The sequence below is a fragment of the Microcaecilia unicolor genome, chromosome 1, assembly GCF_901765095.1.
Source record: "Microcaecilia unicolor chromosome 1, aMicUni1.1, whole genome shotgun sequence".
Classification (NCBI taxonomy): Eukaryota; Metazoa; Chordata; class Amphibia; order Gymnophiona; family Siphonopidae; genus Microcaecilia; species Microcaecilia unicolor.
The window spans coordinates 472383643-472408987 of record NC_044031.1 but is presented as its reverse complement, the minus strand read 5'-3'; the positions used below and the strand labels follow the sequence as shown (position 1 = coordinate 472408987).

The window sequence follows — 25345 nt, the reverse complement described above, 5'->3', positions numbered from 1 at the left end:
TGTTAAAAGCCTGAAATATGGTTGCATGATGGCTTGAATAGAAGTCAGGAGGCTGTCTCCTTTCACATACATTTAGTAGTGTTTTATAATCACACCGGTGTATCAGTATTTTTCTCCTTTGAGCCAGAACTCTGCCCTCCCTTTTTTTTTTTTAAATTTCTTAATTGAGGCGCCTCTTGCCTCTTCTGTTAAAATGTTAAGGAACAGGAAGTCTACTAGTAAGAGAATAGCATTTTTAATTTACAAAATATTTATTCATACACTTCTGAGGTTGATAACACACTGCTCATATTATAAGATTACAACTAGTTTGTTTCTTTTATTTTAGGCAGACCACAAAATAAAACATATAAGCAATGTCCTGTGGCAATTATTTTTCTTTTAGAAACACTTAAGAGGGTGGAGTGGGTAACTGGGTGCGATGTTACAGCAAAAACAGGTTATTTCTTCTGTTACAGGAGATATCTGAAAATGGACTATACCTCACAGCACAAAAGATCAATATTTCATTTTAATGAATGTTTACCTTCACCATGCTGTTAACAGTATTATAGCCATAAGTAAACACAAAGTTAGATAATGCTTGAAGCCTAACATTTTATTGTTAATTCAGAACAGATCCTAATTTTAATAGGCAAACCATTTCTAAAAATATTTACAGAAATGCATTCTGGTACCTGCTGTTTACTTTTGCACTTTGGCTCATGCAGGTCCTGCCATTTTTGCCCACCTGTGATCCCCTCACAAATTTAGCTTATTTAATAACTCAACAAATGCAAGCTGTAAACACTGTCACATTTTTGCATGTTGTAATGATTAACGTGCACCAGTAGACCAAACCAGTAACTGAATTTAAATTGTTAGGTACTTTTCTTCTGCTTTTTCTTCTCAGCATCATCTTCTTTTTCCTTCTCTATTTCACTAACAAGGGATTCTATTTCTTTGGCATCATATATCTGCAATGGAAAACAGCCATGAGCTAAATACAAGACAAAATTATTTCTATAGTAGACTGAAGTAGTGAAACACTAATGAAATTAAGTTTCCATGCCCTATATACACTAAAAATATATTAAGCCCTTGTCTTGATAATCTAAAGTATAAGAAATGAGAGGACAGAAAACAACTGTAGACTCTGCCAAGGACAAGCGATTAATACAGTAATCTTTTTGTTTCTCAAATACACATATAAATTAACACAGTGAATAACGCTATACGTTAAAGACGGAATTGAGTCAACCAAAATGTTCTACATGAAAAAGATAGCAGAGAGGAATCATTATGGTTAGAAATTCCATGTGTGAAGGGAATGAGTATTCTTGCAGGGCTGTGCTATTGGTAACTAGGTAAATAGGAATCAAAATTTAGGAAGAATCATCATTCAGGGGTCACTATTCTTCCCTACCAAGTTAACATAAGAGTTTTCCAAATCAGAGTCAACTTGTGTGGTGAGGTGGTCATAGTTAAGATGAAACAAATCTGTTACTTTATTAGAAAACTAGAGAAAATGGCCCGTTTCTGTTAGCAATGAAATGGACGCTAGCAAGGTTCCATGGCCCCCTCCCTACCTCTCTCCGTCCCTCTGTGTGTCGTCAGGCATTCCTCCCCGTCGAGTTGCATGGCGGCACCCCTGATTTTGACGCGCTGTGCTCCTTGTTCTATGACCCCCCTCCCCTTCAAGTTCCAGAACCCCCTCCCCCTGCCGACGACCCTCCCGCCGCCAACCTGCCGTCACCTACCTTTGCTGGCGGGGGACCAGCCAGCAAGCCTTCGTTCTGTGCGTCTGACGTCCTGCACGTACAACGTGCAGGACGTCAGAAACAGAAGGAGGAAACCTTTTGAAGGAAGACGACGACCTCGGCTGGCGGGGTTGGGGTCCCCCGCTAGCAAAGGTAGGCGACGGGGGGTTGGCAGCGGGGGGTGTAAAGTTGGTGGTGTTGGCAGCGGGGGAGGGTATCGTGCGAGGGGTGGGGCTGTGGAGGGTGATTGACCTAAGGGGTTTTTTTTTTTTATCTTGCACTCCTTTATGCTTGATCTGTTGCAGCACTGATAGAGCATTGCTTAACCTTAATATTCTGGAGTAACACACTGTATAAGATGCAATTTTTTAGAGACCATCTTTGCTGATGTTTTGATTCCCATATGGGTTCACTTCTCTGTTTTTAGTGTAAACTACAGATGTTATAAATCCTTCAATTTCTGGAACACAATTGAAAAATCTTTATTTCCCGTACTGAAAGATTACCAATTTGGTGGGATCCTCGAACTGCCAATGCTTGTAGTTCAGAATTATGTGTGAAGATTACATAGTTGGTTTAGAGAGAAATTTTTCATGCTGGGACCGCTGCTTTTTAACATATTTATAAATGATGTAGAGATGAGAGTAACTAGTGAGATAAATAAGTTTGCTGACGACACAAAATTATTCATAGTTGTTAAATCGCAAGAGAATTGTGAAAAATTACAAGAGACCTTATGAGACTGGGCATACAAATGACAGATGACATTTAATATGAGCAAGTGGAAAGTGATCCATGTGGGAACGAAGAACCCAAACAATAGTTACATAATGCAAGGTTCCATATTAGGAGTCACTGATCAGGAAAGAGATCTAGGTGGCATCGTTGATACGTTGAAACCTTCTGCTCAGTGTGCTGTTGCAGCTAAGAAAGCAAATAGAATGTTAGGTATTATTAAGAAAGGAATGGAAAACAAAAATGAGGATGTTATAATGCCTTTGTATTGCTCCATAATGAGACTGCACCTCAAATACTGTGTGCAATTCTGGTCACTGCATCTCAAAAAAGATATAGTGGAATTAGAAAAGGTACAGAAGGGCGACAAAAATGATAAAGGGGATAGGACGCCTTCCCTATGAGGAAATGCTGAAGCAGCTAGGACTCTTCAGCTTGGAGAAAAGACGGCTATGATAGAAGTCTATAAAATAATGAGTGGAGTGGAACGGGTGAATCGCTTGTTTACTCTTTCCAAAAATACTAGGACTAGAAAGCACACAATGAAGCTACAATGTAGTAAATTTACAACAAACTGGAGAAAATATTTCTTCACTCGACATGTAATTAAACTCTGGAATTCATTGCCAGAGAATGTGGTAAAAGCAGTTAGCATAGCGGGGTTTAAAAAAAGGTTTGGATAGCTTCCTAAAAGAAAAGTCCATAAGCCATTATTAAGATGGACTTGGGGAAAATCCACTGAAGCAGCATAAAATGTATTGTACTGTTTTGGGATCTTGCCAGGTACTTGTAACCTGGATTGGCCACTGTTGGAAACAAGATTCTGGGCTTGATGGACCTTTGTTCTGTCCCAGTGTGGCAACACTTAGGTGTGTATAAAAAAAGTAACATGAATGTACAGTGCCTGTGTATTTTTGAGTTAAATAATCTGTAACTCTATTAGATTCTTATGTTCCAGTTCAGTCCTCAAGGGCTGCAAGCTGGCCATGTTTGTTTTCAGGATGTCCCTAATGAATATGCATGAGAGAGATCGATGATATATTGGGCACGTACAACTCATGATTATATGTTAGGGACATCCTGAAAACCTGGCCTTTTTTGCAGCCCTCAAGGACTAAACTTAGACAAGCCTGTCAGTTTATTTTGCCTCTCTCTGAACTAAGATATTTTTCTAGCTTGTTACTTATTCTCATTGTTTTATTAGGAGCTTACTTTCCTTAGTACTTGTTAAAATATTGCCTTGTATGCATGCTAGAATTACTACCAAGTGAAATTGAAAGTGATAGGACAGTTGCAAGAAATACATGAGGTAATGAATGTTGAATATTAGGACCTTGAACCTTATATTTATTCCTCATTTTACTGTCTCCTTTTTCTCTGAGTTGTCCAGCTAGAAAGGAATAGCATAAGTGCAATGAAGAAAAGATGATACCCAAGCCCTTGGCTTTTATTTTCCTTGGAGTGGAGGAGTAGCCTAGTGGTTAGTGCAGCGGACTTTGATCCTGGGGAACTGGGTTCGAGTCCCTCTGCAGCTCCTTGTGACTGTGGGCAAGTCACTTAACTCTCCATTGCCCCAGGTACAAAATAAGTACCTGTATATATATATATGTAAACCGCTTTGAATGTAGTTGGAAAATACCACAGAAAGGCGGTATATCAAGTCCTATTTCCCTTCCCTTCCCTCCTGAATGAGCTTACTAGGCTTCTTAAGAGTGCCTTGTGAGTAAGTGTGCTTAAGGGGGATAGGTATCTTTTTATACACACCATCACCGGCCCCAATATCTATAAGTAGTGCAAAGGTTAAATTTGTGAGCTAGAGATGTCTGGTTCACAGAGGCTTTGCTGACCTAAACTAAAAGCAATTTTATTTATTCAAACACATGACACTGGTATACTTTAATCTTTCTCTCTCCCTGACAAATTTGGGGCATAGACTGTAGAAGTCTGCCTAGCACCAGATGTACTTATGTACTTCCCAACTATCTGAGTTGCCATTGAAGACCACTCCAGCCTTGTTCCTGGGTTTTGTTTTGTTTTTTTTGCCATTTACGGAATCCAGACCATAGAAGTCTGCCTGGCATTGGTCTTACTTCTCAACCTCTGAAGCGTCAAAGCTCGCTCCAGCTATGAAGTCATTTAAGTTTTCCTTTAATTGGATTCCATCCTTTTTCTATATAGTGATCCTTTGTGTTTATCCCACACATTCTAGAATTCTGTCACCGTTTCCATCTTCACAACCTCCATGCCAGGCATCCACCACCTTTCTGTGAAAAAATATTTCCTGATGTTGCTCCTAAGTCTCCCACCCTGCAACCTCAACTCATGACCTCTAGCCTACTGCTTCTCCAGCTCTGAAAAAAAATATTTTGCATATTAATACCTTTGAAGTATTTAGATGTCTATATCCCCCCCTATCCCTCCTTTCCTGTAGGGCAAGGGGTTCTCAAATGCCACAAACTAATTGGGTTTTCTCCAATTAGGGTTACCATATGGCTCCAGAAAAAGGAGGACAGATTGAGCCAGTCTGGGATTTACTTCCATTGCTTTCAATAGAAGCAAAACCCGGACTGGATCAATGTGTCCTCCTTTTTCTGGAGCCATATGGTAACCCTACCCCCTAATTAACATATAGGGGATCTATTTGCATACCATGGAGGCAGTGCATGCAAACAGATCAGATGTGTATTCATTTGGGAGATCTTGAAAACTTGACTGGGTTGCGGCCCTCAAGGACTGGAGGCTACCCACCCTGCTCTACGATATACATATTGAGGTCTTCAAGTCTCTTCTCATGTGTCTTTTGGCACAAATGCCATATCATTTTTGTTGCCTTCCTCTGAACAGCCTCAAGTCTTTTGATGTCCTTAGTGAGATACGGCCTCCAAAATGGAATACAGTACTCCAAATGGGGCCTCGCCAACTACTTGTACAGGGGCATTAACATCTGCTTTCATCTACTAGATATGCCTCTTTCTATGCAGCCTGGCGACCTTCTGGCTATGGCCACTGCTTTGTCACGTTGTTTTATTGCTTTAATATCCTCCCTGTCTGTGCTTATTAGACTCTCACTCCCTAGCAAATACAGCTCTCTCAGTTTCTACACCCCATGTGCATCACTCTACACTACACATTAAATCTTAACATTAACCATTCTTCTAATCTTTTTAGATCATGTCTCATATTGTCCACTTCCTTCAGGGTGTCCATTCTGTTGCAAACCTTCGTGTTAGCCACATAAAAAGGTAAACTTTCTCTTCTAACCCTTCAGCCATGTCACTCACAAATATAATGAACAGAATTGGCCCCAATAACGATTCTTGGGGAGCTGAACTAATGGGCAGTATTCACAATGGAGAAGGGTAGTTAGTGGGGTTCCTCAGGGGTCCGTGCTAGGACCGCTGCTTTTTAATATATTTATAAATGTTTAGAGATGGGAGTAACTAGCGAGGTAATTAAATTTGCTGATGACACAAAGTTATTCAAAGTCGTTAAATCGCGACAGGATTGTGAAAAATTACAAGAGGACCTTACGAGACTGGGAGACTGGGCGGCTAAATGGCAGATGATGTTTATATTTCAACTGTTTTTATTGATGATTCAACATTATAAACATTTTAACATTGCCAATACTTCTATTATTGAGCATTATAAGTAATACAGCATATTAACTTGTATACAGCAATAAATTCCATCATCAATAGTTTTATGCATCTTCCCCTGGTCTCTTTGCCTACCCTCCCAAACATGCTCATTAACAGCCAAACGTACATTTAAGGAGGGGGTGTTTTGTTAAATATACATCACAGTCATCTTTTATATTCCCCCCTCCTTCTCCCCTTCCTTCTTCTCTCCCCACCCTCTCCCCCCTGCTATTCATTAATAATTAAATTGTGCTTATGAGTTCAGGTAAGTGTACCATTATTCTATAATATTATCAAAGCTTATTGAGTACAAGACTCCGACCTCTCTGCGTTAAGGTATCCAACATAGGCCCCCAAACTTTAAGGAAGCATTTTTTCCCACGACAGGAGCCTTTTGCATTCCTTGCTTCCCATGTCATTAAAAGATGCACCTGATTTCGCCATTGCCAGTAATCTGGGGGTTTATCCGAAGTCCAACATTGCAAAATACATTTTTTGGCTACCAAACATAATTTGCGACTTAACAATATTTCATCTGCCGTAAGGCCACTGAATGCTCTTGGGCAATCCAATATTAATTGCACCGGAGTGCCCACTATAGTACTTGAAATGATTGAATTCATAAATGCCAGTATCTTTTCCCAAAAAAGCTGTATTTTTGTGCATTCCCAAAATGCATGATAGAACGAATTTTCCTCCAGTGTGCATTTCATACAGATTGGTGTGTCAATCCCTCCTACTTTATAGAACTGGCGTTGTGTGAAGTATGCTCTATGTATTATTCTAAATGCACATTCTCTATAGTTTGCTCCATTAATCAGTTTAGGGATGTTCCGTATGTGTGCTGCTATGTCCCAATTAGATAAATCTACTTTTGTATCTGCTTCCCACCTACGGCGAAGTTGTGACCAATCTCTATCTGACCTCAAAGTCCACAATTGTTTGTGGAGCTGCGAAATTGTGGGGGCTTCTTCTGATATTTCATCATAAAACTGTTTAATTTTCTCCCCCAATTGAAACTTAAGCTCTTCTGCATTAAGTGTTTGTATATAGTGTTTTATCTGACCATACCCAAACACGTCCTCCCAGTGTGCAGCGTCAGTGGGTATTAGTTGACTTAGAGGTTTAATTTTCCCTTCTAAATCTATTATTGTTTTTAGACATGTGTGCCCTCTCCTTGCCCACCTCCGAAACACCTGATTTTCCAGTCCTGGCGTAAACAACGGGTTCCCCCTTATGGTCAACCATTCTGTCATATTCGGCTGTCCCCCCAGTTTTGTCCCCAAGTATTTCCATGCCTCTTGTAGAGGAGCCAGTATTATACTACCCTTAAATTTCTTTGGCACCGATTTATTATTGAGATGCAGCAAGGTCACCATATTGTAAGGGCTAAAGTATATCTTTTCTAATTCTAGCGGGGTGTGTGTATTTGCAGAAAAAATCCAATCTCTCACTAACCGCAACAGGCTTGCCAGATTATAGTATTGTAGATTAGGCAATCCCAATCCACTCTGCTGCCAGTTCCCCAGCATCAACTGCAACTTCAGTTTAGCCTTTCTCTTTGCCCAACAGAACTGTCCTATCATTCGATAGAATCGTTTGATATCTTTCTGTAACAATCTCAATGGCAGGACTTGTAATACATATAGCCATCTGGGTAATATTACCATTCGTATGAGACAAATTCGACCTATTAGTGGCACCGGTAACATCTTCCAGGTTGCCAACTGTTGTTCTGTTTGACTGAACAATCTATTGACATTTAGGCTGTATATGTCTCCTGTCTGAGAAGCAAGCAAAATTCCCAGGTACCTAAAAGAACCCTCTACCCATCTCAGCGGGAATTCTGCTCCCCAAAGAGATTTGGTATTAACTGGTATCGCCAGGGCTTCTGACTTATCCAGATTTAATTTGAATCCTGAATGATCTCCAAATTCCTTAATTATTTCTAGAAGATCTGCAAGTGATGCCTTTGGTTCAGTAAGTGCTACCAGCAAATCATCCGCAAATGCTGCAATTTTAAATGTCATCGATCCAATCTCCACTCCCCTAATGGATCTTATTGAAATTATGTCTCGTATCAACGGGTCTAAGTATAATGCAAATAGTAACGGGGAGAGTGGACATCCTTGGCGTGTCCCTCTCATGATCTCAAAATTTGCCGATACCATTCCATTTACCATGATCCGTGCTCTAGGGGCGGTATATAGTGCTTTAATGGCTTGTACAAACCATCCCGAAAACCCATATCTACTTAAAACTGAAAATAAAAAAGGCCATTCCACACGGTCAAATGCCTTTTCAGCATCAAAACTGACCAATAAAGCACTTTCTGCAGACCCTTTAAGATGTTCCAAAGATAATAGAATACTTCGCAAATTCTTAGTTACAGATCGACCCTGCACAAACCCCACCTGTGCTTCATGTGTCAAATTTGGTAGTACCGTCCCTAGTCTCTTGGCTAATATTTTTGCAAATAATTTGACTTCACAATTCAGAAGTGAAATAGGTCTGTAGGAGGATACATATTGCGCATCGCGCTTAGGCTTTGGCAGCACTATAATTTGAGCCAAGTTAAGATTTTCCGGTAATTTCCCCTTCATCACCCATTCATTAAATACCTCATTTAATATGGGGGCTATATTTTCACCTAACAATTTATAAAATTCAGATTTTAAGCCATCAGGTCCGGGTGCCTTTCCCAATTTGCTTTGGCCAATTGCCCATATAATTTCATCACAACTTATGGGTTCGTTCAATTGTTGGAGTTCTGTCTGTCTCAGCAAAGGGGTGTCAATATTTTGCAAGTAAAGATCATTCTGTAAACCCTGACTCTCCCCTGCGCTATAGAGCTGTTGGTAGTAAACCTGAAAAATTTTATTGATTTCTTCATCCTTGTTTATTAGTTTTCCGTCTTTGCCTTTAATAGCACCTATGTATCTTGCTGTTGATTGTGGTGCAATCAGTTTAGCCATGAATTTACCACTTTTGTTCCCATGTTTATAAAGTTGGAAACGATAATAACTTTGGGACTTTATTGCCCTCTCATGCAGCAGTGCATTTATCTCTGTTTGGACTGAAATTATTTCTTTATGTATCTTTGAAGCCGGGTTTTGCCCATATCGAGTAGTCAAGCGTAAAAGTTCTTTTTCTAATCTCAATAATTCTCTATCACGTTGTTTTTTGTAATTGCTAACATAGCTGATAATTTCCCCTCGGATGACTGCCTTTGCTGCCTCCCAATACGTGGGCGCCTCTAGTACTGATCCTTCATTGAAGTGTTTGTACTCCTCCCATTTAGCTATTAAATATTCTCTAAATTTCCCACTTTTATAAAGGTAACTAGGAAATGACCAATTTCCCCCTCTTTGGGAATTATCATCTCCTAATTTCCAAGTCATCCAAACTGTGGCATGATCTGAAATCAAACAAGGCCCAATTTCTACTTCTTGTATATCGGTAAAAATCTTGCGTGACACTAACAGGTAATCAATTCTAGAATGGGTTTGATGAGCCCTTGATTGATGTGTATATTCTCTCTCTGTTGGGTGTAACGTGCGCCATACATCTAAAAGGTCTAGTGTATTGCACATGTCAGGTAAACCTCTAGTGTTCCTTTCCCCTCGTGCCATTGATGGATGAGACTTATCAATTTGTGGATTCCATGGCATATTAAAGTCTCCACCCAATATCACCGGTAAGGCCTCCATGTTGGCAATGGTTGTAGTTACTTTTTTATAAAATTTAAGGTCCAGTGTATTTGGGGCGTACACACCACCTAAAATTATTTGTTTCCTGGCAATAGTAACCTTACAAAACACAAAGCGACCCATTGTATCTTTATGCTGATTATGAATTTGGGTCACCACTCCTTTCCTGATAAGGATGGCCACACCCCCCTTATTGCCCACCGCTGGTGAAGCAATGCAGTCTCCCACCCACCATTTAACCAACTTTGCGTGCTCTTCATCAGATAAATGGGTTTCCTGCAGTATCGCTATGTCTACCCTTAGTCTTTGCAAGTGCTGCAAAATTTTAGATCTTTTAATAGGGGAGTGTATACCACCTATATTCCAAGTGACAATTTTAATCATCTTGTGTAATATAAGTTCACATTATCCTTAATTGACAAACTCGTATTTAAATTCATGAGAAGCCATCCCAGCCTATGGCTCCCCATCTCGTCACATATTAGCTGCTCTCTTAGTCTGATGTTAATGCATTTTATGGTACAACTTGTCTTTCCTTCCATTTCTTTGACATATTTAACCCTCCGCATCAATTCTCTCCGCTTCCAATTCCCCGCTAGCCCATCCCTCCCTCCCATATCCCTCCCTCTCCCTCCCCATCTCCCTTTACCATGTGCTTCCTTATATGAAGCTGTCACTTTTTTTTTTTAATTTATTTATTTATAAGTTTCACATAATTACAAGATATACTTGTTTAAGATAACTCGGAATTGAAAAATCATTCAAAAGAAATCACAATAATATTTCACATATCCTTAGAAACAATATTTTCCTATCTTAGACCACAAATAAGGGGGAGTTAAAGAACTTGAGGAGACAAAATCAAATTATTTCCCTTATTTAGGTAATAGGACCTAGACCGCCCCACGGGTTCTCAATACTTCATTGTTCCCCTTAGTCCAAGAGGTCACTTGACAATCTTCTTTGTTTCAACAAAACTTTTCAATTGTTCAGGTTCAAAAAAAATGTACTTATTATCCAAATATTTAATTTGACATTTACATGGATATGCTAGCAAAAAGCTAGCCCCCAGAGCTTTAACTTCATCTCTCAATAAGAGGAACTCCCGTCTTTTTTCCTGGGTAATTTTAGTGACATCTGGGTAAATCCACAAGCGAGATCCCAAAAAAGTTTTTTGAGCATTTTTGAAATACAGTTTCATAATTGAATTTAGGTCTTGTTCGAAGACCAAAGAAACAAGTAAAGTTGAACGAGTATAAACTGCAGGTAATGAATTTTCCAGAAAAGCCGTTAAGTTTTGTAATCCTTCAGCTTGGATTCCGTGTTCTTCTGATTTTCTCCCTTGTTCCTCCATTTTTTTTTTTGGTATTGGAAGGTAATATATTTTATTTATAGGAGGAATCATCTCAGAGGAACAACCGAGAACCTCAGTAAGATATTTTTTGAATAGTTCCAAACCACTCAGTTCAACCATTTTGGGGAAATTTAAAACTCTCAGGTTAAGTCTCCTATTATAGTTCTCCAATTGATTTATTTTGCTATGAATAAAAGTTTTATCTTTTACCAGAGAGAGTGTTGTATTTTTTATAGTAGAAATCTCTGAAGCTGTCACTTTTTAACGCTAACCCACCTTCTCCCCTTATTTCTGTTAGTTCTTAGTTCTTCTAGAACCTTATTCTTTCGTGTTTTACATTTTAACATTTCCCAACCTTTAAACTTCTAAATATACTCCCCTTCTTAAACTCCCCCCTTTATATTGAGCAGAACCATCATAACAGTATTAACATAAAAATTAAATACCAACAAAACCGATTAGCAGTTCTATCACCATCTGTGCCAGAGTCTCTCAATGGTATCTGCCCCTTAAGAGTTCTCCTGCTTCAAATTTGTTGAATATAGTTAATCGCATCCAGAGCTAGATTCCTCCCAGCCTCATAGCTGCCGCTCTTTTCGGGCTCACGCAGGTTCTGTGTCCTCAGGAACAGCCTTATCCGAGTGTTCTATCTGCGCAATAAAGTCTTTTGCCTCCCTTTCAGACGTGAATGATCGTAGTTTGCCCCCATGTGTTATTTTCAATGTAGCCGGATATTGCAGGCTAAAACGGATCTTCAAAGCAAATAATTTTGAACACACGGTAGAAAACGCTTTTCTCTTGGCTGCAACACCTACTGAGTAGTCTTGAAAGCAGAGTATTTTTGCTTTTTCATAGGTCAAAGAGTTATTTGATCTTGCTGCCTGCAAAATATATTGCTTGTGCATAAAATTGAGTACTTTGCAGATAATTACTCGTGGCTTAACAGCGTTCATCTGGCGAACTCCCAGCCAATGCGCTCGTTCAATTCTTAAAGGACCAAGCTCTGCTGGAAATTCAATACTTTTGGTCAGCCATTGTTCTAGAATCCTCTCCAGCTGTTTTCCCCCGAGCGCTTCAGGTAAGCCAACCAATCGGATGTTATTCCGTCTGGAACGGTTTTCCAAATCCTCAATTTTAGATTCCAAATCGGATATCGTTTTCTGCACAGTTTTTTGAGAGTCCTCCACTCCCGTCAGCCTGTTTTCCACTTCGCTGACTGTAGTTTGGAACGCTATGCACTCCTTAGTCAAATCCTCTATTTTCGTATTCAACTGTTCCAATTTAGTATCCAATTTTTGGTCAAGCGGAATCAGCCGACGATCTAATAGATCTTCCATCACCCCCGTTAATTCGGAGGTGATCTCAGCCACCCACGCCGAAGACACCGATGGATTGGTTTCGGGGAAGGCCGTCGCCATTTTGTCTTCGGCCGTCCTTCCCCTCTGTCTTTCTTTTTGGGCTGCTTTCGTCGTCATATCTAGTTTTTCTCTCGTTCTGCTCGACCAGATTGTTGCCCTGGGTTCTTTTCTAGCGATTATTGCAAATTAGAAGGGTTTAATTCTCCTTGAAATGCGGGGATTCTCAGGCAGGCTTCGGAGAGAGATTCACCTGCAACCTCTCTTCACCATAGCGTCACGTGACCTCGGCAGATGATGTTTAATGTGAGCAAGTGCAAGGTGATGCATGTGGGAAAAAAGAACCTGAATTATAGCTACGTCATGCAAGGTTCCACGTTAGGAGTTACGGACCAAGAAAAAGATCTGGGTGTCGTCGTCGATAACACACTGAAACCTTCTGCTCAGTGTGCTGCTGCGGCTAAGAAAGCGAATAAAATGTTGGGTATTATCAGGAAAGGTATGGAAAACAGGTGTGAGGATGTTATAATGCCGTTGTATCGCTCCATGGTGCGACCGCACCTTGAGTATTGTGTTCAATTCTGGTCGCCGCATCTCAAGAAAGATATAGTAGAATTGGAAAAGGTGCAGCGAAGGGCGACTAAAATGATAGCGGGGATGGGACGACTTCCCTGTGAAGAAAGACTAAGGAGGCTAGGGCTATACAGCTTGGAGAAGAGACGGCTGAGGGGAGACATGATAGAGGTATATAAAATAATGAGTGGAGTGGAACAGGTGGATGTGAAGCGTCTGTTCACGCTTTCCAAAAATACTAGGACTAGGGGGCATGCGATGAAACTACAGTGTAGTAAATTTAAAACAAATCGGAGAAAATTTTTCTTTACCCAACGTGTAATTAAACTCTGGAATTCGTTGCCGGAGAAAGTGGTGAAGGCGGTTAGCTTAGCAGAGTTTAAAAAGGGGTTGGACGGTTTCCTAAAGGACAAGTCCATAAACCGCTACTAAACGGACTTGGAAAACTCCAAAATTTCCAGGAATAACATGTATAGAATGTTTGTACGTTTGGGAAGCTTGCAAGGTGCCCTTGGCCTGGACTGGCCGCTGTCGTGGACAGGATGCTGGGCTCGATGGACCCTTGGTCTTTTCCCAGTATGGCATTACTTATGTACTTTGAGTTGACTCCATTCACCACCTTCTGTATTCCGTTCTATGTTCTTCTTTCTGTACTTCATAAAAGGCAAAACGGGTGGCATTTATTCCTTCAGATGATTGTTTGGTGAAACATATAGGTTTCCTCTTGCTTTTGTTTACTTTCCTTATATAAAGATCCATTGTCATTTTTATAACTCCTTTCAATTTGGACCACTGACTTTCCACTTCTTTTGTATACTCCCATCCTGCCAGCTTTTTCTTCAGGTACTCCCTCATTTTACTAAAGTCAGACCCCAACAAAAGAGATAAGTGCCTTTTAGAATAATTATTTAAATGACAGAACAGTGTGTTTTTTACATGTTTAAAGATAAAAAAAAAATCTGCCCTGTGTATTCAGAGGCTGCATGGAAGACTTTGTCCATGATGTCTCTCAAGTTGTTCAATACTGAGCAACACTTATATTGATATTACTGGTACTCATGTTATCATTTTATTTTAGATAAACAGTATCAAGCAAGGGCCTAGCGGGTATCCAGAGAAGATATTCAATGTTATCTGGAAAAGGAGACTGCTCAGGGTCTCAAAATACACTAATATGAAGAGGGAGGGAGGGAGGGAAGATGTGGTGTACCAAATGGGGGGTGGGGGGGGGTGGAGGGGGGAATTATGAAATGCAGAGGTACAAATAGTTGGACTTGGAACAATTACTATCACAGACTCCTATATGGTTTCTCCCATGGCTCTCCTGAAGTATTAGGGCTGGGATGGGATATATTCAACACCTTTCTCTACATTACATATAAGTTAAAAACCTAGGGGTCAGTAAAAAAAAACACCTTCCCCAGTTAGGCATTTGTTAACATCCAAGCTGGGCCTGGGCGGATTATGCAATAAGAGCTGGGAGGAAAAAAGGGGTTAATAAGTTGTAGATGAGGAATTAGCCAGATTTCAGACATTACTTGTAAAGATAAAACAAAACAAAGAAAAGAAAATCTGTCTGATCTGAAGAAGGATTTGCCTTTGAAAGCTAATCAAAAATGAATTGTTGAATTAAAAAAGGTATCTTATTTTTTTGTTTTATCTCTATTTATCACCTTTAAAAGCGGACTAACACATCTACCAGACATTACTTGAGAAGTAAAACCTGAAACCACAAGATTATTACGCCTATATCCAAATTAAGCATTTTCTCATGGGGTAGGGGAATCAGGAATTACTTTTTAAAACTGATGTTGCCAACTGAGAAATTATACTTAAAGAAGTGGTAATCAAGAGATATGCAATTCAGAGATATAAGATGGTTTATAGATGGTTGGGAAAAGAATTTAGGCTACCCACTTGAACAATGAGAAGGTATTCAAAAACATATCAGTCAAAGCCTCAATATGCACAGCATTATTTGAAAATGGAAATACAGATGGTACCTTATACCTCATTGACCACGCAGACTATACCTTGAAACCTCAGATGTGTGCAAGTCAGTCCTCTACATTCTCTCCATGTTACACATATGGGCAGTAACAAGTAACCTGGATCCCTTCAGAACCTGAGAACCATGAGCCTCAAATCAGCCATCTAGGTATCCCCCCTCTAGTGCTCTGACCACTGCCTTCTAAGCATTTACAACTCTAGCCAACCCAGAGCGTATTAGCTGCCACTACTACCTGTGAATCCAACAAGAAACCTTCCACCCACTACCCTGACCCCAGCAAATCGCTTTTAATCATAAACGTTTAAGTCTTGAGCAGAAGTGAATCAAGCCCTCACTAATGTATAACTACATGTTATGGGATGGTCTATACATGAAAACTGTTGTATAGGTGTCAACCAGGTGGTCTTATCAGATTAAGTTAAAAAATTAAAAAACAAAATCTGAACATTCATTTATACAATACCTTCAGTGGCTGGTTTCTCTTTATTACTGCCAATTCAATGTTTTTTCCACCAGACTGTACAACCTAGAGCACAAGCAGCAAATTTTTAGAAAATTATTTAAAGTATCAACAAATTGGACCTGAAGGAAGTAAACTTTACTTAAAACATGAATTTTTATGTACCCAGGGACCTGATGTACCATGGATTTTTCCCATTTTACGTCTGTAGGAAACATGATTCTACTGTGTCACTTACTTCTAGTAAAGCTTTAATTGCTAGTTTAATGGCATCATTATCGGTAGCTATAGCTTCTTCTGTGTAGTTCTTTTCCAAAAATTCACGTACAGTTTTTGCACTGCGACCAATTGCATTTGCCTGGAGAAGCAAAACAAGTTATATTAATAAACTAATAGCAAAGAAAATGTCACAATAAAAATGATCCACATCTGTTGACACATGTTAATAACGTTATAATCACCAAATGATTCCATGCTGCAGAGCAGAAATGAGTCAAGAACACCAGTGGGTGATATCATCGCATGTCACCAGGACAGGACAGAACAGCTCAGAGCTTTTGTGCATGTACAACCCTTCCCATCTCCCCTTTGTATATCTACCTTTCCCCTCTGTGTCCCTGTCCTTATGCTCCCTCCATGCTCAGCATCTCATCTCTGTCTCTGTGACCCTACCTTTTCTCCTGCAGCCCCTCCTCTGGGGCCGTATCTCTCCCTCTCAATTTTGTGTCTTTCTTTCCTGCTCTGTCAAATAGACACAAAAATATCGCTGTCCCATTTTAGAATAGTTTTAGCTTTTGTGTGTTATTCCAGTTTTATTTGTTGCTATCACTCCTTAAATTACACACTACATTTTTTGTTATTTTTCTGATCTTTTTTCATACATGTTCCAAAATACGTAATATCAGAGTTCCTGTTTTGCCTGTAGTAGGGGAAATATCAAAAAACTGATATCCACTCCAAATGTGTAAGCTGTCTGGGCTCCAAGCATAATCCAGCTGTTTTTAATGAACATATTTGGTTGAAGGGTGGATTGGTGAGCATACTATTTTGTGTGTAATTTGTTTTAAACACGTCTTGAAAATTATGGTGAGGTTTAAATATTAAATGCTGGAAAACAAATAACTCCTGTCCAGAGAGATACTTGTTCTTTTCAAGATCCAATAGGCTCTCTTCTCTGTACTTCAGATTCAGAATTTCAAAGTGGTGATTTGTTACCACACTCCTCAACTTGACGCCACTGAAATTTAATTTGGTCCTAACAGATGTCTCATCATCTGAGGTGCACACTTGGATTCCTACTTCAACTCATGGTACCTGGACACAATCGGAAAGACTGCTCCACATAAGTCTGAAGCTCTGGGCAGTACTTTACTCCCTTACAATATTCATCCATCATCTTCATAATTATTCGGTATTAGTTCAGACAGGTATTCAAGTTAACATTTTTTATATCAATAAGCAAGGAAAACTGGGATACCTCCACCTGTGTTGGGAAGCAGCTGGAATTTTGTCATTGCGAAATCACATCCACGCCACTTATCTTCCCACTGGTATAGCTGACAGGCTCAGCCAAGTTTTTAAAACCATGTGGTCTCTGGATCAGCAAATCCTGCACAACATCTTACAGTTTTTTCAGATCAGATGGAAAGGGGTGCCTCTCATAGCAAAGACCATGCAAGAGTTCTAACAAATGCATGGTATGATGACTTTAACAGTGTCTTACTGACTTCAACAAAACTGGTTCTCCCTACGTAAGTTATCTAAGTTTCACCTTCATGTAGGCTTCAATTATTTCCATCACTGATCGTTTAGAGCAAGGGTTTTCTTTTTCATCCCACCCTCTAATCATTAGCGCTCATGACATGGTGTCACGGACTCAGGTGAAGTGAGCCCTTGGACCATATCCGGAAACCGGCTAGCGGCACGCGAGTCACTCGGGCTAGGCACAGCACTAGACAAAATCCTTGGCAAGGCACGAACATGAAGACAGATGAGGCAAGGTAAGGCAAGATGAGGCACAGCTCCTGGAGACCTGTTGTGAAGGCCCCAAAGGAAGTCAGGGGCTCCCTTAAGTATCCCCAGACCAGGAAACGATGGCTGCTGCAGGCATCTAAGAGTTCCGACAGCGGGCCCTTTAAAAGTACATCGTGCATGTGTTCACCTAGGGAGGCTGGCATCCGCCAGTACACTGCTGGGAATGGAGCTGCAGGAGACCGCCATGCTGGTGGGTGAATGTGGTGGGAAGGGCTGTCAGCAGGCCAGAAATGTCTGGAAACCCGACCACCGAAAAACAAGATGAGTTGGGGTGCAGGAGTGGCCTAGTGGTTAGGGTGGTGGACTTTGGTCCTGGGGAACTGAGGAACTGAGTTCGATTCCCACTTCAGGCACAGGCAGCTCCTTGTGACTCTGGGCAAGTCACTTAACCCTCCATTGCCCCATGTAAGCCGCATTGAGCCTGCCATGAGTGGGAAAGTGCAGGGTACAAATGTAACAACAACAAAAAAAAAAACATGGAAATTGAGTAGCTTGTTCACGATATTAGTTACTGTAAGAACACTGTATTTTAGACATACCTACACCTTCAAATGACTCTCCATCTGTTTAGTATCTTTCTGACACCCTTCTGCACTACCTTAATCATCTTCATTGATCAGGACTGCAGAGGTCTTCCGTTAGAGTACATCATGGTGCTCTCTCACCCTATCATGCCCCTGTCCATAGCTTTCTGGCTTCACAACATTCCATCATTTCTAGATTTATTAAGGGTTTTCTGTATTTTAAAACTGTTGCAGAAACAGCCTGTACCTTGAGACCTAAACATGGTCCCTACATCTCTGTTGAAATCACCATTTGAACCCATGTACACTCACTCACTATAACACCTCAAAAGTTCTCTAATAGCAGCTGCCTTGTATAGAAGAATAAGCAAACTTCTTGCACTTTTTTTTTGTTACATTCGTACCCCGTGCTTTCCCACTCATGGCAGGCTCAATGCAGCTTACATGGAGCAATGGAGGGTTAAGTGACTTGCCCAGAGTCACAAGGAGCTGCCTGAAGTGGGAATCAAACTCAGTTCCTCAGGACCAAAGTCAACCACCCTAACCACGCCGCCTTTCTCTCTTTTACCTTAAACCTCATAACAATCCATGTGAGAAGTCACTTTATACTGTGGACTGCAAATGAGCCCTCCCTTATTACCTCAAAGGGAAAGGGAAATGGGACTTGATATACCGCCTTTCTGTGGTATTTTGCAACTACATTCAAAGCGGTTTACATAGTATATACAGGTACTTATTTTGTATCTGGGGCAATGGAGGGTTAAGTGTCACAAGGAGCTGCAGTGGGAATCAAACCCAGTTCCCCAGGATCAAAGTCCACTGCACTAACCACTAGGCTACTCCTACATCAGAAAGTCTATGCAGCTGTGTGTCTCTTTGACCTCAACAGGGCTGGCAATCTGGTAGCCAAGCAGACTTTGGCAAATTAGGAAGTATCTTGCATTCAATTTTTTTATGAACAAACCAGTGCTCAACTAATCAATATTTATTTACATTATTTGTATTCCGCACAGCCTTCGATCCTCAGTGGATCACAATAAAAACATACATAAAACGTAAATCATACAGAACTAAAAAACAATACTACATCAAGTTTACCCACAATGACATACAGATCAAAATATAATCCATAAATCTGCTCCAAAAAATATGCTCTCCACATACTTACTGTTCACTCCAGAAGGCACACTAAGCACACTTAAAAGTGAAACTTCATCAAATCGGAGCCACAGCAGCTACAATGGTCTTCCTTAAATCTGCTTTGCTGGATTCTATATTGCAAAGCAGCAACTTAGTGTGAAGTGAACGTATGTAATGAAGACTTTCGCTTGGACCAATCAGTGACTTGGGGTGATCAACTTGTCTTCTAACACTAACAGGCTCATTTTCGAAAGAGATGGCCGTCCATCTTCCGACATAAATCGGAACATGGACGTCCATCTACCAGAGATGTCCAAATCGGTATAATCGAAACCCGATTTTAGACATCTCTATCTGAAGTCCGCTGCAAGGGGGCGTGCTGGAGGCATGGTGAAGGCGGAACTTGGGCGTGCCTAAAACTTGAACGTCTTGGAGCCATAATCAAAAAAAGCAGGGATGTTCTAAAGTAAAACTTGGACATTTTCACCCGGACGTGCTTTTTTTTATGAATAAGGCACAAAAAGGTGCCCGAAATGACCAGATGACCACCGGAGGGAATCGGGGATGACCTCCCGTTACTCCCCCAGTGGTCACTAACTCCCTCCCACCCTCAAAAAACATCATTAAAAATATTTCGTGCCAGCCTCAGATGTCATACTCAGGTCCATGACAGTGCATTCAGGTCCCTGGAGTGCACTTCAGACAGGCAGAACCAGGCCCATACCCCCTCTACCTGTTACATTTGTGGAGGAAACAGCGAGCCCTCCAAAACCCACTGTACCCACATCTAGGTGCGCCCCTTCACCCGTAAGAGCTATGGTAGTGGTGTACAGTTAGGGGTAGTGGGGTTTGGGGGGGGTTTGGGGAGCTCAGCACACATGGCAAGGGAGCTATGTACCTGGGAGCATTTTATTAAGTCCACTGCAGTGCCACCTAGGGTGCCCGGTTGGTGTCCTGGCATGTCAGGGGGACCAGTGCACTACAAATGTTGGCTCCTCCCACATCCAAATGGCTTGCATTTGGACGTTTTAGACATGGACGTCTTTGGTTTCAAAAATCGCCAAAAGTCAGCTATATCTAAGGACATCCAAATCCAAGGACGTCCTTGGTATTTTCGAAATGAAAGATGGATGTCCATATCCCAACTTGGACGTTTCTTTCAAAAATGCCCCTCCATGTCTCACATCTTTTTGATGACTGCTCCTCAAGGATGGACAGTTCGTGTAACAAAAAGCAGCCCTAAACTTGGGAGTCACCCACATGTATGCCCGACGATGGAAAAATAAATGATTATTGCCTTAACAAGCGTATTTCTGCAAGTCCGTTTTTTTTTATCTATTTATTTATTGTACTGTAAGGTTAACATATGTTATATTCTCTAATATACTGTAAACTGCTCTGATAAGTACTGTGAAGAGCAGTATACCAAATCCTTTTTAAATAAATAAATAAAATAAATAAAAATCAAGCATAAAAGTTCCTCCCATCTTCCAGGAGTTGCGTCCCTTAATGATTTATGGAACGGAGATGTTGAGGAGACCACTGCACATGGGAAGGGCTGGCATTTTACACACTGTTCCAAAGGGCAATTTCTCCAAATGAGTTAGTTTGGTACATCTAAAGCAAGACAATCAATAATGTTGCTGAATCTAATAACTAGTCATAGTGAACTTTGTTTACTGTATGAAAATGCTCATAACCCATGAGTTGGAGAAAAAAAAGCCTCAGACTTAAGTGGCAGACCTCACAAATTATTTTAATACTGCCTTAAGTACAATCACGGGCATTAAAAAATTCCCTCTACAAAAGTATATCATACAGAAAAAGCAAAAACTACACTGGACTTATGTACTACATAAGTACATATTTAAGTACATAAGTAATGGCACTCTGGGAAAAGACCAAGGGTCCATCGAGCCCAGCATCCTGTCCACAACAGTGGCCAATCCAGGCCAAGGGCACCTGGCAAGCTTCCCAAACGTACAAACATTCTATATATGTTATTCTTTGAATTGTGGATTTTTCCCAAGTCCATTTAGTAGTGGTTTATAGACTTGTCCTTTAGGAAACTGTCTAACCCCTAGGACTAGGAAAAAGCAGTCATTTATCTGTACAACTCATTCCAAATAAACAGTCACATTAATCTTCTGCAAAACACCAAACCCAGCTCCATTGGGTGTACATCAATGTTTTGGAAAGATGAGTTGCCTGTTGGCGTAAAGTCAGAATAGTAATTTGAAAGATCTTTTATGCCGATCTAATTTGAAAAGATTTTATGTTGATCTGATATTTGAACAAGCACTTCAATTTCTGCAGAAGGTAGGCACCAGAAGTGTGAATGCTGCTTGATTTGTGAGATTATGATGGAAGTGACTGAATTGAAGAACCCCGGTGGACCTGTATTATGACTGAAATTTGTGACTTCATGTACTTCTCATAATGTGGTTTATTAATATGTCCACGCAAGCTGAAATATGTGGGACAAACGTCATAATAGTTGAAAGCACGACTGCACATCAAACTGTTGATGAACCTCTTGTTCACTGAAGGGATCGAAAACATCTGTTTCAAGTTTTGAGGTGTTTTTTTAATGGGTTGCGTTTTTCACACCTTACGTAGAGATGATCTATGAATGAAGAGGTGGATTTTTAAACTGGATTCTGTCTGGCCGAAAGGATTAAATTAGAAAGTGGAATGGCACGCAGTTTTTTGAAATCTGATGTTTACTCACAGGAAATGCGGGAGTTAGTACTGTCTTGTTTGGCCAGGCGCCATTTTTCTATAGATTGTGCACTGGATGGAATTTATGCTATACCGATGCAGCTAGAGGTTTGGTGAAACAAACAAAGATCTTTGTCAAAGAAAATTGGAGCGGAGCTTGGAGTTTGGGTTATGAGCTTTTTCATACAATAAGCAAAGTTCACTGTAACTAATGATCAGATTCAGCAACATTGGTTGTCTTGCTTTAGATGTGTGGTTGCTGCCCAAAAGTTGATTAGTTTTGTACATACCCTGACAGGAATGAACCTCGCTCCTAAACCAGGGAATCTGGAGTATGCTCACCATAAAACTTGCATTGTGACCAAGAGAGCTTCGTTCTAGAGTTCGTAAGATGTAACATAAATAAGCAACTTATCCAGATATATTTGGAAATTCTGGGAGAGCTGTGATGTCCCAGTGATGTGTGATGTCATCCACTTGTGTGCCTGATTAATTCTGCCATCTATAGGACTGTAAATAGGGAGAAGGACTTGATACTTAATTTCATATCTGCCCAGAAAGCTCCTGTCACAGTAGGGCACCAACTGGCTCCATACAAAACCTCAGAGGAGCTGCAGCACTGTGAGGGGAACCAGCTGGGCTATGGACAGCCACAAGGACTTGGTTCTCTTAAAAGGAAGGACAATGCACACTACAGTGTTAGTCAAAGGCTATCTTATTCAGTAATAGTCTCAGTGCTAAGGACAAGTTATCACATTTGCCTTAGCAATTGTCCAACACCAGAATTCCAATGAAACAAGGCATTCAAAAGCAATGAACCAGACTAGAAGCCAGATCAAAACACAGGGCAAGATCCAAGGCAGATGCACAATCACTGAAGCAGGAAACTAGCTGAACTGGACATAGACCAGGAACACAGAATGACCCAGTAGTCCAATCCAGAAATAGACTGCTCTCTGGGCTGGCCCTAGCAAGTCCAAATCAGAAAGGAACACACAGACAGACAAAACAAGAGGGCATACCCATCCCTCCAAGATAACAGGAAGGCTAGGAAGATTGCATTTCTTAGAGTCATGGAAGCTCATGCCTAGCACGGCAGTGTCTACTCCAGCTTTTTGCTAGCCCTGACAGGTACACAACAGATGTCATGTGCCAGGGGGGATATTTTCAAAGTGTTATGCTCCTTTGGAGCACCTTTGGACCACCTACAGAACTACCGAGATGGCTGGTACACACATTTTATTCTCTTCTTTTACTTTGTCTCTGATAATGCAAAGGAAGGAGAAGACAAAGGACTTCATTAAGGCTAAAATTAAATGGTCCAATGGATTCTTATGTGGTGACTGAACACTCTTGTAGCTGGATGTGGATGTCTCCATTACTGACATGTTTGAAGAAGTGATACAACTAGAGTTCTCATTAAATCCAGTCCCTTGTTTTCTGTCCATTTAACTTACTGCTGTATTAAGCTTCGATACTTTCATCATCTCCCAGTACTCAAGTTGAGGTTGGAGGATGGTGATCAGGCCCAAGTTAGTTCAAACAAAGAAGGGGAGGAGGGGTTAAGGAATGAAGGAACTCAAACTAATTTTTTTTTCAATTGCTGCTGTTGTAGAGGAAGGAGGGCAGAAGCAGAAAGCCTGGGGGACCGTTATATCATGAAGGAGCAAAAGGGGCACTCAGGGAGAAGGCTATAGCGGAGAGATTGAATGAATTATTTTCTTCCGTAAAGACTAAAGCAGGCGTAAGATCTACCTGTATCGGAAATGTTTTTCAAAAGTGATAATGTGGAGGAACTGAAAGAAATCTTTGTGAACCTGGAAGAGGTACTGAGTCAAACTGACATAAAGAGTGATAAATCACCTGGACTGGATGGCATACACACCAGGGTACTGAAAGAACTCAAACATTAAATTGATGATCTGTTAGGTGATCTGTAACCTGTCGTTAAAATCATCTGTAGTATCTGAAGATTGGAGGGTGGCCAATATAATGCTGATTATTTAAAAGGGTTTCAGGGGTGATCCGGGAAATTATAGACCAGTAAGCCTGAATTCAGTGCCAGGGAAAATAGTAGAAACTATTATCAAGAATAAAATTACAGAACACACAGACAAACATGGTTTAAAGGGACAGAGTCAGCATGGGTTCAGCCAAGGGAAGTCTTGCCTCACCAATTTGCTTCATTTCTTTGAAGGTGTAAATAAACATGTGGATAATGGTGAGCCGGTAGGTGTAGTGTATTGGATTTTCAGAAAGCCTTTGACTAAGTTCCTTATGAGAGACTCCTGAGGAAATTAAAAAGTCATGGGATAGCAGGCAATGTCCTTTTCTGGATTAAGAATTGGTTAGTGGATAGAAAACAGAGGGTAGGGTTAAATGGCCATTTTTCTCAATGGAGGAGGGTGAATAGTGGAGTGCCGTAGGGATCTGTACTGAGACCAGTGCTATTTAGCATATTTATAAATGATCTGGAAAATGGAACGACAAGTGAGGCGATTACATTTGCAGAGGACACAATACTATTCAAAGTTGCAAAAAAAATGCATGCGGATTGTGAAAAACTGAAGAAAGACCTTATGAAATTGGAAGAATGGGCATCCAAATGGCAGATGAAATTTAATGTGGACAAATGCAAAGTGAGAATAATCTAAATCATAGTATCAGAGATTCAAGGGACTCAATGTAATGAATACCTGAATAGCTACACTAAGAAATTCAACTGGACATGCTAAATGCTACTGCGATTAGAGTACTCATACTGAAATTGTACTATGGAAGAATAGAAGAGCGTGCTCTACTATGGGCCAGATTTAATGGCAAGTGGAATCAGAGGCTCCTGTAGCAAATTCCAGAGAAGTTGACACCATCATAAGAGATCTGACGATTCAGAGACCTTATAGTGTAAGAAATATCTGAATAGTTATGTTGAGAAAAAAGTTTATAATAACAAAATGTTAACAGAAATGTTCATGGACTCTAAAAAGACTTAAGTTGTTCTTACATGCAACATAATAAGGGTGGGGGGAATATACATAGGGAATCTAGGGACATAAGGGTTATTAAGATGATGGGATAGTAGGATGAATAACATGGTGGGCAGGGGAGGATATAGGAAATAGGAGGAGAAATTGGTGTGCGGTAAAGAGGAAATAGGGGACGCCAGATATTAGGGGGGTAAAGGAACGGGCATATGGGGGGAGGAGAGTCGGAAGTGACCTAGTTCTACAGGAACACCTAGGGGATAAGGGGGGGTAAGAAAGAGGGGTAGGAATGAGGGGCTGGGGTGGGACGGGGATGGGAAGGAGGGGGGAAGTGTTGCTAATGTACATATGCATCTACCATTAA

The 25345-nt window shown here is 40.6% G+C and overlaps 1 protein-coding gene across 1 annotated transcript in view; it reads right to left on the bottom strand.

The window, feature by feature from the left end:
* Positions 1-493: 493 nt before the first annotated feature.
* Positions 494-25345, bottom strand: part of PSMA8 (proteasome subunit alpha 8) — a 51067-nt gene continuing 26215 nt past the window's right edge. Inside the window, exons 5-7 of the mRNA XM_030213677.1 lie at positions 15817-15936; positions 15582-15644; positions 494-956 (exon numbers count right to left, since the gene is read on the bottom strand). Coding sequence (XP_030069537.1) covers positions 861-956; positions 15582-15644; positions 15817-15936 — 279 coding nt within the window. The 3' untranslated portion in view covers positions 494-860. The remainder of the gene's footprint in view (positions 957-15581; positions 15645-15816; positions 15937-25345) is intronic.